Source organism: Lepeophtheirus salmonis, chromosome 4, assembly GCF_016086655.4.
Source record: "Lepeophtheirus salmonis chromosome 4, UVic_Lsal_1.4, whole genome shotgun sequence".
NCBI classification, from domain to species: Eukaryota; Metazoa; Arthropoda; class Copepoda; order Siphonostomatoida; family Caligidae; genus Lepeophtheirus; species Lepeophtheirus salmonis.
The window spans coordinates 33,543,192-33,560,688 of record NC_052134.2 but is presented as its reverse complement, the minus strand read 5'-3'; the positions used below and the strand labels follow the sequence as shown (position 1 = coordinate 33,560,688).

Here is a 17,497-nt window from a genome sequence, read left to right as displayed (position 1 = left end):
TGATGAAACAGAGAAAACAATGTTTAAGTTTTTTACTTCAATGAAAAACCAAAGAAGATTTTTTAAAGAGTCAAATACATTTATTGACATTGAAAAACTTTCCGACAGGTTATTAGTATGATTGATATTACAAAATCTATTTGTGGAAAAATGTATTTAAATTTATAGGAAATTAAAATAAAAAAAATTATAAATCTATTGTATTTTATATATAAAATAAAATTATCATATTAAAAGTACCTCAATTATCCAAAAAAAAATTAGGGAACACTTTCATAGCCCCCCAGCTGTTAGGCCCACTTTGCTCGAAAACCACTCACCCATTTTTTATCTAACGTGCTGTTAGATCCATGAATGATAGTCACCAGCCGCCACTGTGAATATCTTTGTAACTAATTAAATATGTATATCTGATAAACTTATTTAAATGAATAATAAAAAACCAGCTAGACTTTTATGCCAGTTGGGGATGATTGATTCTTGCTTTCAATGTTCATTTCCATTATTACATTGCACCAAGCATTAAAAATGTTTTGTTTCTTAATTTGAACTTCTTTAATCATATTGAGATGGATCTCATATAAATTTACCGTGTCTATCAAGTAATGTAAATGACTGATGTTGTCAAAATGCTGAATATAAGGCCAATCATAAAAATCAGCATACTGAAGCCAGAAGACTTCAGATTCGACATCCTCACTGTAGATTAAGCTGGGATTGAATGGATGAGAGGACTCAGAGTTGGAGGGAAAATCATTGAGAGATGAATCCTTACAATAAAAGCCGGATGTAGATGTGACTCGATCATTACCAAATCCCTTATTTTCATTTATATAATATTTAATGGAAGGAATAAAAAGAGGCATACCCATGGTATAGAACTCTGTCAATTTATAGGACATTACACTATACGCCATGTATATAATAGCACGACTCTGAGCAATTGTCTCCGTAGAAAATTTTTTATTTTTTAAAGCCCCATTTTCGTAGGTAGTCATCGACATAATGGATTGTCTTTTAATGTCTGGGGACTTGTAGTCCAGGATTTCCACGTGACCAAAATATAAAATTCTAGAATATTTTGGATTATATTTGAATTTCTCTAAGTAAATACCACTATAGCTTGGGAAAAAATCTGGAGAAAGATTGGAGTAATGATCCATATATTCTACATCGTATCGGCTTAGGGCTCCAACGACATTCTTTGTATTTTTCATAATTTTGAGATTGGCATTTAATTTATGCCAAGAATCTTTGGTGCATCGTCCAATGTTATAGCGATGTGCAGTGAGAAACAATATTTTTTTCTTTAATGGCATCCAAATTTCACAAAGAGCTGCAGGAAATTCACAATAAAAACCATCTACATCCTTTAAAGGGTGCTCTATATAGTATTTCGTGTTTACTTTGATATCTTCCTCCGTTATGGGGAAGTTATAATGATTTACTCGATGCATTACAGGAGAGCGATTATCAGAGAACATTACTCCTGGATAGTGAAATAAGTCAATGTAGGAAATCTTTTGTCTTTTACCCGTGACATAAACTCTCTGTTTCAAATGTGAAAGGATGGTAGGAAAATCCATACGACATCCATCATGGATATCAGACGTCCAAAATGTTTTATACTTGTAGGAATTGAGGTTATCACATTTTGATTCGACTTTTTCAGTCGAAAAATCCTTTCCTGACATAGCACTAAAGGCCATTGGATCAATTGCAAAATCATTTTTTTCTTTTTTCATCTTTGGAAATCCATTTACATTAAGATTTACAAGTGTCTGAAGCCATTGCCTCACCAAATTTAGTTCCGTTCTGGATATATGACCTTTCTTATATATATGATTCCATACGCTCAAGATGAGATTAGGAGCATCCATAATTTCTAATGTTTTTTCATTGTATTTTGTATACTCTAACAAGTCATTTGATAGACTTTTAATAAAATCTGAATAAACAAATGACGTACTTCTGATCTTCAAGTTCTTTTTTCGAGTCCAAGCAAGTTTCCTACTTGTATAACCCATCCGAATATTGAGTAAATCATACACTAATTTATTCACATAGCTTCGGAGAATTTTTGCTTTTTCTTCTTCTAAAGTAACAGGAATATAGAGGGACCAAAAACCCAAGGGATAGTAAAGGGAAAGTTCAGTCCCAAAAGGTATGAACACACCCTTAGGAAATAGTTTACCCGCAACTGTGATATTATTGCTAGGACTAGTCTTGGGATACTTATCCACATTCGTCGCTTCAATATGATCTATTAGTGAGTGAATGGATCCAATATCCATATTTTTTTTTACAGACTTCTCATAAAATAGGATTTCGTGATTCTTGCAACTGTTGGGAATTCGGAAGAGTTTATTCAATCGATAATCTTTAGTTTTTTTATACGGATTGTGTGTATTACAAAAGATAGATTTCTCTACTATCTTCCCTAAATCTGTCCAATTCAAATCTATGTATTAAAAAAAAAAAACATCCGAATAAATTCAATGCCTTATAAAAAAAATATTTTTTTAGCATACTTACTATTCGGTACTTCGTAGTCATTAATTGAGTAATGCTTACTCTTTGACCAAGTATTCGGAATCCAAAACTTCATTTCTGAGGTGTCATCAAAATCAAGTATGACCTTAGCGCCATTTGCAACGGCATACAAATAACCCGCATTCCTTCTTGCTATCAAACTTTTTTTAGGTAAGTTATTAACGAACTCAGAGTTCATCAAATCCTGGTCATCTGGGTCTAAAACAATTATATTTCTTCCTAAGGTTGATTCAATTCTATAGTCCTTCAAATAAATTAATTTTAGTTTAGGGGGTCTTATGATATAAATTATCATTTATTTTACTTGTTGAGATCGTACTCTTACAACAATGACACACCATGATGGATCATATATAAATCTGCGAATCCCTTCCGAGGGTTTGTCCATATTTGAAGATGTTATTGCCCATTTGGAACATTTCAATCGTTCTCTACGTAATATTTTTGTAAATCGACTATTCAATTGTATTGAAGAGGTTCGATAAGTTTTCATTAATTGTAAAATGAGTATTCCAATCAAGACAAAGAACCATGTCCGTCTGTGAAATATGATTTTTTTAATTATCAGTAACATACCAGCTCCTGAAAATAGAATATTAGAAAAACTTGAGGGCAAAGTTAAATTACATTAAAAAAATAATATACATATGTAATGTAAATCTTGATGCAAGGAAAATTGTATAATGAAAAATTGCTCTACTAAAAATATAGAACCTCGAAAAATGTATCAAGAGGAAAAATGCGCATAATGTCCTTCAGAGCAGGCAATATGTAAAATCCCCGGGTAATATATAAAATTTCCAATAGAGTTGTCAATGGTCATTTTAACTTTATTTACATTGTCAGGTGAAATAATTGGTGGTAATTTGATTAATTATTAAACAATTCATTCGAAACAATTTGATACCCTATTTTATTTTCATTGAAATTTATATTGTACTCACATAATCAAACTATTGCATGATAAAAAGTTGTCACGAGAGAATCAATTCTATTTTACAAAATATACCTCGGAGGAGGGTTGCATCAGCGTGTTTGCTTGTTCTTCTGCCTTGTAATTATCCCCTCTCCATTACACATGGCCGTCCTAAACAAATTGTCGATGTGAGCACTTTAGATATGTCCAATCATCTTCATTTCCCCCCATGACAACTCTGGAAGGTTCTGAAGCGTAGTATTTAAGGCCACAGATGGAACAATTTTGTTCTCCATAAACAGATTGATGAAAGAATACACATTTCTTGTCATCAACCGGTGTTCAACTATAATTATATACCCTCCACTTCTGGCCTTTCCTGGTCTATATTTACACTCATCTCTAATATAGGATACTCCGTGTCTATATTACACTCTTTGGATAAATGTAAGCCCTCAAGTCCAATCTTTAGCCGATGGCCATAAATTTCTTGGTATGAAATTCGCCCAATACCAGAGTGAAAGCAGTTATACTGAACAAACCTCTACCCATCAGCCAACTTACTTGTCTTGATGTGACATCATAAGAATGTCTTGAATGTCTCCATTTGCTCTCTCATATAATTCCTGAGATTGGGATTGAGTTGGATTTCCATGCACAAGTTCACTTGCACAGCCCATGAGCTGAGGTCTATTAGAGATTGCTAGAAGGGGTCCTTAATACTCTATGAGGTGGTATCTAATGACCCACCTTTTCTACCAGTGGTTCACTTGCACAAACCTTGGGCTAGTGTATATTATAGGATATTGAAAGGGGTCCTTGATGCTCAGAGTAACGATGGCTGTGGGTAATGACCCACTTCTTGAACATGCTGTTATTTTGCACAACCCGTGGGTGGGGTGTATTATAGGATATTAGAAGAGGTACTTGATACTTGGAATAGCGGCGGCGATATATTTTATCACCCTTGTGGACAAGTGGTTCACTAGCATAAACCTGTGTGCCGGGTGCATTATAATATATTCGAAAAAAAATCAATCATCTTTCCTCATATATCTTCAGGGAAGGTCTTTTGTAGCAAGCATAATTTTCTTGTTATATAAACTTAACGTTGAGGTTGGGGTTTTCACATATTATTATGTTTTTTGTCTCAATTATCGTTTCAAATCCTATGAGGTTTTGCTGCATTATTAACGCTGTGCATCTGCAGAAAAGTTGTACCAGACAGTACCTCTTAGTATATTTTTTAAATATTGCAAGATTTTCAAGTTTATAGATATTTTTGTCCATCAAAAAGTTCTCCCAGCTATAAGTGAAATGCACTCATCATGCTATAACCACAACATCAAACAATCTGTACGGCAATTGTTCATAGCTCAACAAGAGCTAATTTTAATTCAAGCAATCAACGTTCAGAAAACTACTGAGAAGAAATGAAGTAGAAAAATGGACAATAGACAACAAAAAAACGACGTCAATCTCTGAGTTAGGAAGGAAACGCAGTTCTCAACGGAAAAAGTCGTAACCTAGTCAAGAAGAATTAAGATCTTATCAAGATAAATGCCGCATTTCATCACTTTTTTTTAGGTCAGAGATGTCAAAACTAAAGATTTGCGAGCCAGATGTTATCGGCAATGTAGTTTATCATGGTTAAAATTGATCCTGTGTTACCTACAGTTATATATAGTGATGAAAATCGTATACCTTTTGGGATGTTAAAAAAAAAAAGAAATCAAAAATTAACATGGTCACTTTGACAATTTGAAAAATGTTTCGGAGAGCAGCTTAGCTGTCCTGACGTTTCATTCTATCTACTGCAATCAGCTGTGACAAGGGAGGAGGGGAATAAAGAAATAAGTAATGCCGGTCCTCATTTCTACTATATGTCAACAAGAGGACTTAATTAATCACTCCGCAACAAATCCTCATGGTTACGCTCCGTCTTTCATGAGCACACACGAATCTTCAATCAGGTTTTTAATAAAAGAAACAGAAGTTCACTTCTCAGGAGGTAAAATAATAATGAATCCAGCTGAGGAAAAAAAGATGAATTCTTCAGATTAACAATTTCAAAAAAGGCATCTAAAAATACGCACGATTTATATCACTATTCCTACCCCTCATGGGATACAAGCCCCTCAAAAACATTGAGTAAGTGACAAACTGTATGAAATAAAGCAAGCCAGGATATACATAATCTTTTAAAATAAAGATGCCCAAGCTCTAAGTAAAAATTCAAAATCCATCAATGTCAAATTTAAAAGAAAAAAATTAAATTAAATTAAAGAGTGTACTTTGTCAAAGCTCGTAGTATCAAAAAAAAGGAGAAAATTGATCGCATCCTAAAAACTACGTCGGGATTTTTATTTTACTATAGGAAAGTTATTAATAATAAATTATAATGTTAAAAATAATTAACTTTATTATAGATTCTTCCCTTTTTTCCCAATGCAGACCAAAATAAAATAAAAAAATCAATTTGCTTAAGTCATGGAATAATCACGCATGCAGCTTTGCTTGTTACTAAGCTGTATACGTGAGTATTCAATGTGTCTAGAATTCCATGACTAAGAACATGCATTCTGCTGATAGAAGAAAAATAATGTTTTATATGTCAAAATCAATATATTGAAAAGTGGAGTGTCGACTTGAATCGAGTAAATAAGTTAGAAAAAGAAACAAATGTAGTAGCTATACATTGTAACTGCCATTCATTTTTTAGGAGATTTGTTTTGCTCTTTAAGCACCAATGAGCTAATATTTTTTGATATCTCTGAGATTATGCAATTTTTTTCACGAATGTAGCTTAAATAAGTCTATTTGATCTCTTTAGAGATTAGAAGAACCTCATTAAAATTGTGATTAATTAGACAATCAGTAACTTGGGAAAGCATCGACACGAAAAATATTTGATGAGTTTTAGTGATAAAACTCAAGGCAACTCGATAATAGAATATGAACTTGAGTCCAGCTTTTTCTATTTTGAAAATCGACTCACCATTTGAGACGAGTCGAAAAATCATCGACACAACTCCATTGAATAGAGAAACAAAGGGGTTAATTTATACGTAATGTTATAAAAATACATAGATGAAAATAACAGAGCTTCTATATGGGTAGTTTGATTTCTGTTTATCTTAGTTGTAAATAAAATAACTCTCTGTTCCTAGGAATAGATCATTATATCCATTTACAGATTATGTATATTTTATAGATTTATGTAGACACAAAATAGGGAAATGTGTGGATGAATACAACGATTTAAATGTGTCACAAAACTCAAAAAAAATAAATCAGAATAAAATATCACTTGGGCTGAATATCGGTTGTTTTATTTGTACTTGAAAATGTAAATAATTATTAATTATTTGTTTACTAAAGATATATATATATATAATATTTATTCATATAAATGTATTTTTGGATGTTCAGCAAAGCTCTTTATTTTATCTACCTTGGGAGATGATTAAGAAAAATTGAATACACATCTATCAAGAGGATACAGATTAATAGGATATAGTAATAATACTTAAGGAATAGTTATAATTAAATAAATAGTTAATTAATCAATCGGAAAAAGTGAGTAATTTAAATAATGCTTTTGTACAAGGAGCAAAAGAGGGTGGGCTTATTGGTTTAATAGGGCCGCCAAACGTGTTTTTTATCCTTTTTTTCACTTTGACATGGGGGATCTATTTTCTTAACGATAGGTTTGACTTGTCGAAAGGCTGAGGTTTGCGTATCTGGTTGTAGTGGCGACGAGGGAGTTGCTGTCCCTGTAGCTGAGGATGCCGAGGAGGATGAAGCAGCGGCAGCAACTGCATTATTGAGTAAATGTTGCCTTAGGAATAGGGGATGTGTCCCATCAAGAGGTGAAGGTTTAAAGAGTGCTGAGAGATGATGAGGCGGAGAGCGAAGCAAGTGCTCCCAATGGGATAAATAGGGATCATTGATCCATTGATGGGAATGTGTTTGTGCGAATAATGGTCCAAAAACACCAGGGAACATTCTGGATTTTGTTCTAGGCTCTCTAGGGCCATCCACTGTAACCTTAATGGCCTTATTATAGGTAGCAACGAGGTGAGGCATACTATTAATAGTAATGCTGACAGTAAAGCTCTTTCCTCGTCCGGATCGACCCACAAATCGGAGATCCGAAAACTTAGCAACTTGATTCTTCATCACAGCCGTGTGATTACGCAGTTCTCCACAATAATTATCGTCATTTCCAGCACGGATTGTCACAAGGGTCCCATCAATCACCTCTTGGAAGGAAAATACTTTAAACGCCACTGGTAAGGACTTGTTAGAGCGCCAATGGTTGGGGAGAGGGGAGCAGAGGATACAGGGGGATCCCGTCTGTACCAACTCTCCTTGATCGCCTAAAAATTCCTGCAACATATGATCCGGCACTATAATATCTGCCGTCATACTTGGACTACAACACTCCAACAACGAATATTTTTTTAACTATTAGTTTTAAAGCTTTCTCTTTTTAATTTTTTCTCTCTCTCTCTCTTTCTTTCCCTCCTTCTATCTATCTGTATGTATGTATACAACTTAGTAAATAGTTCACTTTGAGGATGAAGACAGAGGGTGGCAGCCCCAACTCACCAAACAACTTCTCACAACTGTCCTTTATTGATCTTTTTTTAACCATTGCGGGTACGCGAGCGCACACACAATAAGAAAAGAGGAGAGGAGAGAAGGAGGGGAAATTCTTTGCTTCTTTGGGGTTATGTTGTAGGGGGATTATTTGGTTGAGGCGTGCAGGGGAAGGAAGGAGAAAAAACAACAACAAAAAAACTTGCCTGAACATAATGGAGATGTCACCCTCCTCTTCCATCTATTATTAATATTTTTCAAAAGAAGAAGATGGGTCCATTTACGGGGTGATGCTTCAAAAAAGAAAATCGCTCCTACAATACATAACCCATCATAACGAATAATTGAGATTCCCCAACTCCTGTTTTTCTTTTTTATTTATACAATATATCCTACATACAACACGTATTCACTCACCAAATCCCTAAATACACATGTATATATATAGATATATTTATTTATATAAATGGCAATTAGCTAAGTACTAGCGTAATAATTAGTTGAATATTCTACTTAATTAATATAGCTAGTTTATTTTATAAATTTCGTAGAATGTACCCCCTGGTGGTAGGATCATCAAACAATTTGTAGTACTTCACCGCACGTACTGGTCAAAAATGGTAATAAAGTAGGTGGTAGAAGGCCGGAACAGAGAATAAAGAATATGTTCATGGTACAATAATAACCAATACCAAGGTCTGTTATTATTGCTGTTCCTTCCCTTCTTACATAGAGTCATAAAACTTCTCCTAATCAATAGAGACGTTATTTTTTTCAAGACATTTTTAAAGGTATTTCTTCTTATTTTGGTTTTAAGAGAGAGAAAAAAACGGTTTGGTTGAATGGTTTCGAATCGTTTTTATAAAGAAGAAAAAAAAGTCGTTAAAATTATATGACCCATCATTCAAAAAAAAAGAATAATAAACAAAACAAAAAAAAACAGGGAACAGTTAAGAGAGAGAGAGAGATTTAAACTTGATAAGTGAAACGCAAAACTGCCCATTATACTAAAATATTATGCATTTTCCATCATTCATAGTATGAATGTATACCATTTGAATGAGAGGTTGCAAAGATTTGTGTCTCCTTAAAAATACAGTAGACATTACTAAGTCTGACTCAACTGATCGACAAAATTTCTCACTCATTAAAGGAATCCATGTTATCGAATTTATTATGTACTCGACTATAACTAATTTGGGGCATTCCTTAAACTTATTCCACTTTATCTAAAACGTAGTACGGAATCGTATGATACTCACACTTTTTCATCCAATGTCACACTCTAATACCACACATGAACTTTCCCACGGATTGAAAATCCCCAAAATAAGCAAAAAGTCCCTTTTAATGACTTATTTGAAGTCAACATATATTGTTGTTTTTAGATTTTATTCTTCATTTGTCATAATCAAAGGGGGGAAAATACATAGAGGTGACAAGATATACGAATGATTAGCAAATTGTCGAAAAAAGTATTGCTTGTTTTTCTTACATTAATAAATTAATAGAGAAATTATATAATTGACTAATGGTGAGATAAAAAGTAAACCAATCAATTTATTACTTTCATATGACCTTAAAAGTATAAGGGATAAAATAATATACAGCTAGTAATACCTTGGGTTACCACTTTAATTCGGCCCTTGACGGAACTCCTAAGTCAAATCAATTAATCACAAAAGAAATAACTCTAAACAAATTAAACTTGATGTGGCTCTCGTGTTCTGTCGCCAAATCTCGACCAGGTTATACCTTTAAAAAAGTTCGTATATCAAACACTCATATCAGGGGCATCCGTATATCATTTTTTTTGGGGGAGGAGCTAGGTTTCTGGAATTAAAAAATTACAATAATTACATTTTTTTGAAAAATAATTTCACAAGTACATAGCTATTCTCCAAAAAATTGAAAATCCACAGCTGTTTAAAAAAAATTAATTTTTTTGAAAAAAAAAAAAGAAATATCATAACTTAAAATGGTAATTCGTCAGTGATGCGACAACCTAAGCATTGTATTCTTTTTGTATGTAAATGATTCACCTTATTACTAAAAGGAACCTACGAAATGTTATAATTCTAGGTTGCAATAGCTAATCACGGACTAATCGAATCCGAGCTAAAAGAGTTACTGCTGTATACATGTTGTTTTATAACTAGAGATGTGATTTTTTGAGAGAGTGGGGAAAAAGTGGGAGCGATACTTCTATAATTACTGAATTCAGACCTTTATAATCATAAAATGCTTATTGTATGTTTTTAGGAGGGGGAAGATAAAATATATTATTGCTAATAAGAAGATAACATTTCAAATAGCATTAGTTCAAAGAAAATATTATATTCATATTTAAATATAAATATATTATCATTCACTTTTTTTAAATTCAACAAAGATAAGCAGAAATTTTTCTTTCAGATAGAGATGTTAACACCACGACCATTTATTTAAGAATGAATAAAATAGAAAAGAGAAAAAGCACACGATCCAACGTCTTCTAATCTCAAAACTGTGTTTTTTTACAAAAATCCCATCCCCATATTGGTTATACTATATAATCACTAACTACCCCGCCTCCATGAATGTTGAATTCTACAAAAGGAAGAAAAGAATATATACGTCATAAGAAAAAAATGTTTAAGTATCTCAAAAACGACATCTTGTATTGAAAAAAAGTTGTCAAATTGTTTGTTAGCTTCGGGTAGCACCAACTCCAGTTAAATTTAAACTAGGAACTTATGACGTCACTGCATTTAATTTGGCTTAAATTTAAGTACAGCTGATGTAACCGGGCATAACTGCGCCTTAATTAATTTTATAAGACCCGCAATTTTAATTACAAATTATTTATTGATGTAGTCATTTTAGTTTGATCATTAAATAATGTTTTATTATTTATAAATGAGAGATGCAGACCCGAACAAGTTTCAACTTTTAGAAAAACCCAACTTATACACAAAATATACTAATACAAATATTGAAAAAAAAAAAAAAATGGGAAAAAATGCTCATCTCAGCTATTGGATATGAGTTGTAGTTTTGAATAGAGGAAGCAGCAAGGTTTGGTTAAAATTAATAGATGTTATTAACATTTGCTCAGCATACGTATGAAATTGAATCAATTTTCAGTCAAGAATTTATTTCCTACTCTTAAAAATGGAAATGCCAAATAATATCCTCATCCTCCACTTACAGAAACAACAATGAGCAGCTGAAAAGTACAAATAGCATATGTAAACAACATCTTATACTACACAAAAATTATGAACAGGTGTTGCCAGATTATGAATTTCTCCTAAAAATAACTGGTACGGCCAGTTTGGATTATTTTTAAAAATTTTGTTGACTCATATAAAAGACATATCTGATATACTGGCTTGTATAATAAAAATAGCGGTTCACTACAGGAATATCCCAAACTCGACCATACCGTTAAGCCGTTTCGTGCTACCGGACTGTTTTAATCCTGTAACAAATAACATTTTATTCATACCCGTGTTATCGTTGATTTTGTTATTGCTGAAAGAGAATTGAAATGAAAAACTGTAATTTATATTATTAAAACAAACTTTGTCTAGATGAATGAAAGTTTGAGTGCTGAAAAGTCAATTTTGATGTAAGGAATGACAATGTAGCAACAAATGACCTAAGGATAGTTAAAAATAATACTATCCACCGGCATGTTAAATAAAACAAAACGAAAATTAACGTGGTCACTCTGACAAATTGAATAATGTTTGGGATGAAAACAGCTTAAATCTCATGACGTTTTATTAAATTAGTTATAGGAACAATTAAATAAACACTCTGTATCTATAAATAATATATGATGGAGTTACTCCGACTTTAGTCTTAAATTCAACTACGAGTCCTATAAAACTTACATTAATAATTCCTCGTTATAAATTATAACAAGGGAAAATAAATTATAACTTAAAATTATACGTACATATTTTCTCCTCAAAAGAAAAAAATATTGAGAACAGCTTTAAAAATAGGACAAATAAATATTCAGGTAGGAACATGGGGCTTAGTGCCTCATATTTTAATTAATTATAATTGAAAAGTAAGGCAGGTGATCATACAAGGATAAAAATAGGATTATTAAACAAAAAAGTTAAAAGGCAAGAGGTCTAGAAGGCCCCAAAGTAATTTTTTAAAACTTATTTATGCCCTTTTAAACTACTTTAATTCATTTTTTGACAGCAACTTATATTTTTAATGCTATATACTTTTTCGTAAATACAAACATAGATTAAATCTTCCTGCAAATATATACCTCTAAATCTTTTAGTTGTTTTCTTTTTACAACAAAACAAAATCATTTAAAAAAATAACAACGGACGTTACAAAAAAGTATACATATATGAGATATCCCCCCCCCATCATAATTTATGTGACTAGCCTTTCGTTTATTACTATTTCTTTTTATAAGGGTGCACCACATGGGTGAAGTAAGGAATTGAGAAATAATTTTGTACGGAAACTAATCATTTCTTATTGTTTTGCTATGGTCTTGGAGCTATCTAAAGAAAAAAAAAGAAAGAGAACAAGGGGAAAAAAAATCGATACCATGAGTTTTTAGTGTTTGAAAAAAGTCTCAAATATCACTATATCCTCTGTATTTCCTCTGGGATAAATAAAAGTAAGTTACTTACTGTATGTATTGTGCACTGTATGTAGTCAATCACACATGGGAACTAATTGTAGGGAGAATCAAATTATCTTGTATTAATTGTTAAGTCGTACACCTATAGTTAATTAATTTGATGGGAGTAAGTTATTCATGTATGCTACGTCATCATTGCCCACGTCTAACAAAGTAAGTAAAAGGATTTAAACCGGTGGCGTCTGCAGGATTATACATATATATATATTTTTTTTTTTTTTGGGGGGGGGGCTTGGTTTTGGATTTCTTTTTTCCAGCAAAAATCCAAAAATTATCGTTTCTTAGAAAAAAAAGTTCAAATGTTAATTTGTTTGGAGAAAAATATTTCGGCGTATCATTTATTTATTTATAAATAAATAAATGATACCACGCCAAATAGAAGCAAGCTAAAATAATCCGCTCTGAAAAAAACTTCGCTAAAAAGATTCATCCCCCAGAAAGCGCGCCCAAATGAGTGGACACGTAAATAAGAATATACTTTTCGAATAGGGAATTACATCCCTAAATATATTTTCAATAAATAATTAGGATCTGTATTATAAAGCAAGAGATATATATATTTTTTTGATAGACAGTTAAGGTTTAGAGGGGTGTCTGCAGAGGGGGAGGGGGCTTAAGAGACTGTAAGAGTCTGTAGCCCCCCTCAAAAAAATATATTAAGGAATTTTGTATTCTTACTTGAAAAATTAATATAAACAAAAATAATATTTTAAAGTTAAATTACATTCTTTAAATTTTTTTCCCAAAAATTTAATTGTTTGTGTATACATTTTTAAAAAATTTCCCAAAAAAATTTAATGTTTGAATTTTTTTTTTAAATCTAATGTTTGAATTTTTTTTAAAGATTTAATGTTTGAATTTTTTTTTAAATCTAATGTTATAAATTTTTTCCGAAAATATTTCACTTTTGCTGTGAACAGCTCTGGATTTTTGAATTATTTTTCCTAATTTTTTTTTTTTTTTTGAATAGCTATGAGTTTTAATATTTTTCTCCAAACAAATTAACATTTGAACTTTTTTTTTTCTAAGAAACGATAATTTTTGGATTTTTGCTGGTAAAGCCAGGTGCTTTACTGTTTTGCCACTCGATGAAAAATCTGACAAAATTTCTCAAGAAAGAGATGAAAAGTTTGCTCTTCTCAGATATTCGTTCCCGAAGCTCATTTCTCTTTTTGTAGCCAACTCCAGGTGTCTCGACGTTTAGGATATTCCACAAAGTTCTGACAAACTCGGAAAATTCGGCTTTGTCTTTCAACTCCGGTCTTCTTTGGAGTTGTACTTAAGTGCTCCAATTTATGATTTGTGAAACACAGCATCAGCCAATTTCACTTTGATCTTCTCCAGATTTGTAGGGTTCAATGATTAGAGGGTCAATTCGTGGGCCTGTTTGATTTTGAAGTGAGACTCCTTGAAGTGAATCTCCCTGAGTTGTGCAAAATTTGGTGTAAGAGTCTCGGATCTTCCAAGTGTTGATGGACACTCGAGCACCTTCACCCCTCGGAAGTTGTTGTAGATGTTTTGAAGTTGTGCACTGGGTCAACCAGCGGGTGAAATTTCTTTGTTTCTTTCTGAGGGTGAGGGATGGACCTCTTCAGTTCGCCATTGCAAAACAGTTTCTCGTAGAACTTGCGGTTGGTGTAATTTTTATCTACTGAGAATGCCGATACCGTGAATGCTAAGTCCCAGAGTGCACAGATGAAATCACAGTCATTGAAATACACGGAACAAACCCTTGTACTTTTGGATGGTGCCTAATCTGTCTTCTTCAGATCTGTCTCTCTTGGAATGGCTCTCAGCCAGGCGGTATCTCTCTTTGTTAAGCCACAGATGGCACAACACAGTAGCTTGTAGTTCAAATCTTTTACCGTTGTAGTACCTTAAAGTAATTAAATAACAAACAAACACGACAGTGATTCAATCGAATAGACGAAGTAATAATAAGTAATAAGTAATTGCATAACGATTTTTTTTTGAGTGAAAGGCATTTTTAAGAATTTGAAAATTCCAAATGGGTAGTTTTTTTGTATATCATCAGGGTTTACTTGAATTGATGATAACCTTTGAATACATCAACTTGAGAAAATATGGAAAAGCTCGCTAAGTGGGTGGTATAAGCTTGTATGTTTAGAAAAGGATATCGATCTGGAACTGTGACATTATTGAGTCGTCTAAAATTGCCACAGGGTATCCAATTTCCATTAGTTTTTGTTACCATTTGGGGATGCCAAATAAAGTTTGTCAATATTTTTGGTAATTGTCAGTTATATAGAATAAATACTTGTTTAACAAATCTAAGACCCCAATATGACATCGCTTCAGTTTAATATGCAATAAGGGATGTCGGTGAAGGTAAAAACACTTTATAACTAAATAATATTTAGACACTGAAAAATAATTTGCTTTCAAGCCTCCGTTTCATGAGTCGGTCTTATTCAAGTTTAGAGTCTTTTAGCTCTACTAAACCAAACCGAGTCGTGTCTCATCTTTTCACCTTGAGTACTCCAAATAGATTCTGAAGTTGCACTTTAAAGAGGATATATATGTGAGCCTTGATTCAGTCAGTGTCCTTCCCAGCTCTGATCCAGTCTTAATTACTATTAAAATTCAAACAATTAAAAATATTTAAATTGTAGTAATTGTTTGAAATAAAGGATATTTTTGAGGCTCTATTCAGACGACAACGTTTTATGAGAGAAACATAAGATATTTTTTCCTGTAACTTGTATCTGCACAAGACCAGTGTTCCGATTCACAATAAAACAATATTTTTGTAAATGGTTTCTTGAGTAGAATAATCTGTTTACGCATTGTAGTGTAGACAGTATAGATGGATTTTTTTTCAAGACAATGGTGACATATTTCACCAAAGTTAATATTTTCTAGAAGCTTACATCATGTATACTTCTATTTCGTCATCAATCTCTAAGAGAGTCCACAACTTTTGTATTTTTCTACTTTTAATCAGATTCTCAATAAATAAATACATTGACGAACTCGGATGAAGCAAGACGATTTTAGTAAACGAAACTTATTGAATTCTTGCAATAAAGAAAAAAAATCCAACATCGTTTGAAAAAAGTTCCCGTGTAGGGTTCGGCCACTTGAATCATATTAGCATTTACCTTTCAGTACGAAACTTGAGTTTTTTTACGAGAGTACGATTCGAGTATGAAGTAATGGTTTAGTGTTAATACATATAACAAAATGTCCTTCATGTAGTTCAGTGGTTTTGCAGAGGATCGTCAAGGGCTTCTCGATAGATTACATATATGTATAACTAAACTATCAAAAAGTTGGTTCAGCAAATTTAAAACAATTATTTGGTATAAAAATACTATAGGTCCTCAAATTGATAAAAAAGATGGGAATCATTGTTCCAGTCAATTATAAAAAATAAAAGAAGAGTAAAATAAGTTCGACGATTATCTCAGTTATTTCTTTTTTTTTTACAAGAAAAGCACCTCTATTTTTTTTTATCTTATCCAGTCCTAAATAATTCCCTCTTAAAAGAAAATTCATTTAGATTGAAACAAACATCTACATTTTATCTGGATATAAAGTAGTTTTGTGAATAAACAGCTAACTACTTCCATACTCACTAAATAAACACAATTTTCTATCAAGAGGATAATCAAAGTTTTGTAAGAAAAGGTAAACAACCATCAAAGAACTCCATCCAAAAAAAAAAAAAACATTCTTGACCTGACATCCATGTAATCCCTATTTACAGTTCCAAAATGCATTGTTAAATCCTCCTTGACCCATTTCATTGTAGGAGGTCCCGTATTTACCAACTCCTCTGAACAAAGACATCCTTAAGTAGTATTACTGAATTAATCTGAAGATGAATGAACAAAAGGCTTAACTAATAATTATAGATACATTAACGGGCCCTACTATTGAAATAATCGGATCAAACAAATGACAAATTAGGGGAATAAAACAAACAATTAAGGGATTATTTCTTTGAAATGGAACGGAAAATGGGAGGGCTGTTATGAATTCTAGTGAGCAAGTTTAAAGACTATTCAATCAGAAAAATGAATTTTAAGGGCAGAAATTTCAAAATTAGTAATTATGTTCTTAATGAAGTTAATGATTTTCGTGTGGGACACTTGTAAAGTTCCTTCCGTGAAAAAGAACATATTTTTGTTTTGATAGAATTTCATTTACAATGTTAAATAGGTACAACAATTATAATGTCAATAAAAGTTGGCAAATAATAAGACAAAACAACTAAGATATTGATTCCTCTATCAATATTTAACAACATTTTTATGATTTTTTCACATAATTTGAGGCTACAATATTGTAGTTCCTACATATTTTTATTGAATAAAAATGATATGTCAGACAACTTGACACCAATAGGTGAAAATTTTATTTTAACAAGAGTCTAAGGATCTACTCTTGTTAAAAGATTCAATCTTTTATGTTATTTGAAACACGTAAATAAATGAATGTTATTTATCTTATTAGTTATTTGAAACCGGGAAACCTAAAAATATTTAAAGTAAAGGATACATTTTGTTTAAGTTCTTTTACAGATTACTTCTATTATTTGAAAATTTTATTTTGTATTTATAGGGCGCTCTCAGTGGGTTGGCTAAAGGGGCAGTAGCCCACCCTCAAATTAAAGATTGTATTCTTTTTACTAGAATTTTTTTGCCCTAAAAATAAGGGTAATCTTTTTTTTTAAATATTTATTTTCTTAAAAAAAGGTTCTTGGGGAAAATTATGCATCAGAGCAAAAAAAT

The 17,497-nt window shown here is 32.1% G+C and overlaps 2 protein-coding genes across 2 annotated transcripts; both read right to left on the bottom strand.

Moving 5' to 3' along the window:
* Positions 1–139: 139 nt before the first annotated feature.
* LOC121115767 (uncharacterized) lies at positions 140–12,774 on the bottom strand. The gene is made up of 4 exons (XM_040709900.2): positions 12,730–12,774; positions 2,858–3,135; positions 2,536–2,797; positions 140–2,461 (listed from the first exon to the last, which is right to left on the bottom strand). The coding sequence occupies exons 2-4, from the start codon at positions 3,125–3,127 to the stop codon at positions 447–449; spliced, it is 2,547 nt and encodes an 848-aa protein (XP_040565834.1). The 5' UTR covers positions 3,128–3,135; positions 12,730–12,774; the 3' UTR covers positions 140–446.
* On the bottom strand, positions 6,769–8,110 carry LOC121115769 (segmentation protein Runt). Its single transcript, XM_040709902.2, has one exon. The coding sequence runs from the start codon at positions 7,898–7,900 to the stop codon at positions 7,106–7,108; it is 795 nt and encodes a 264-aa protein (XP_040565836.1). The 5' UTR covers positions 7,901–8,110; the 3' UTR covers positions 6,769–7,105.
* Positions 12,775–17,497: the final 4,723 nt, after the last annotated feature.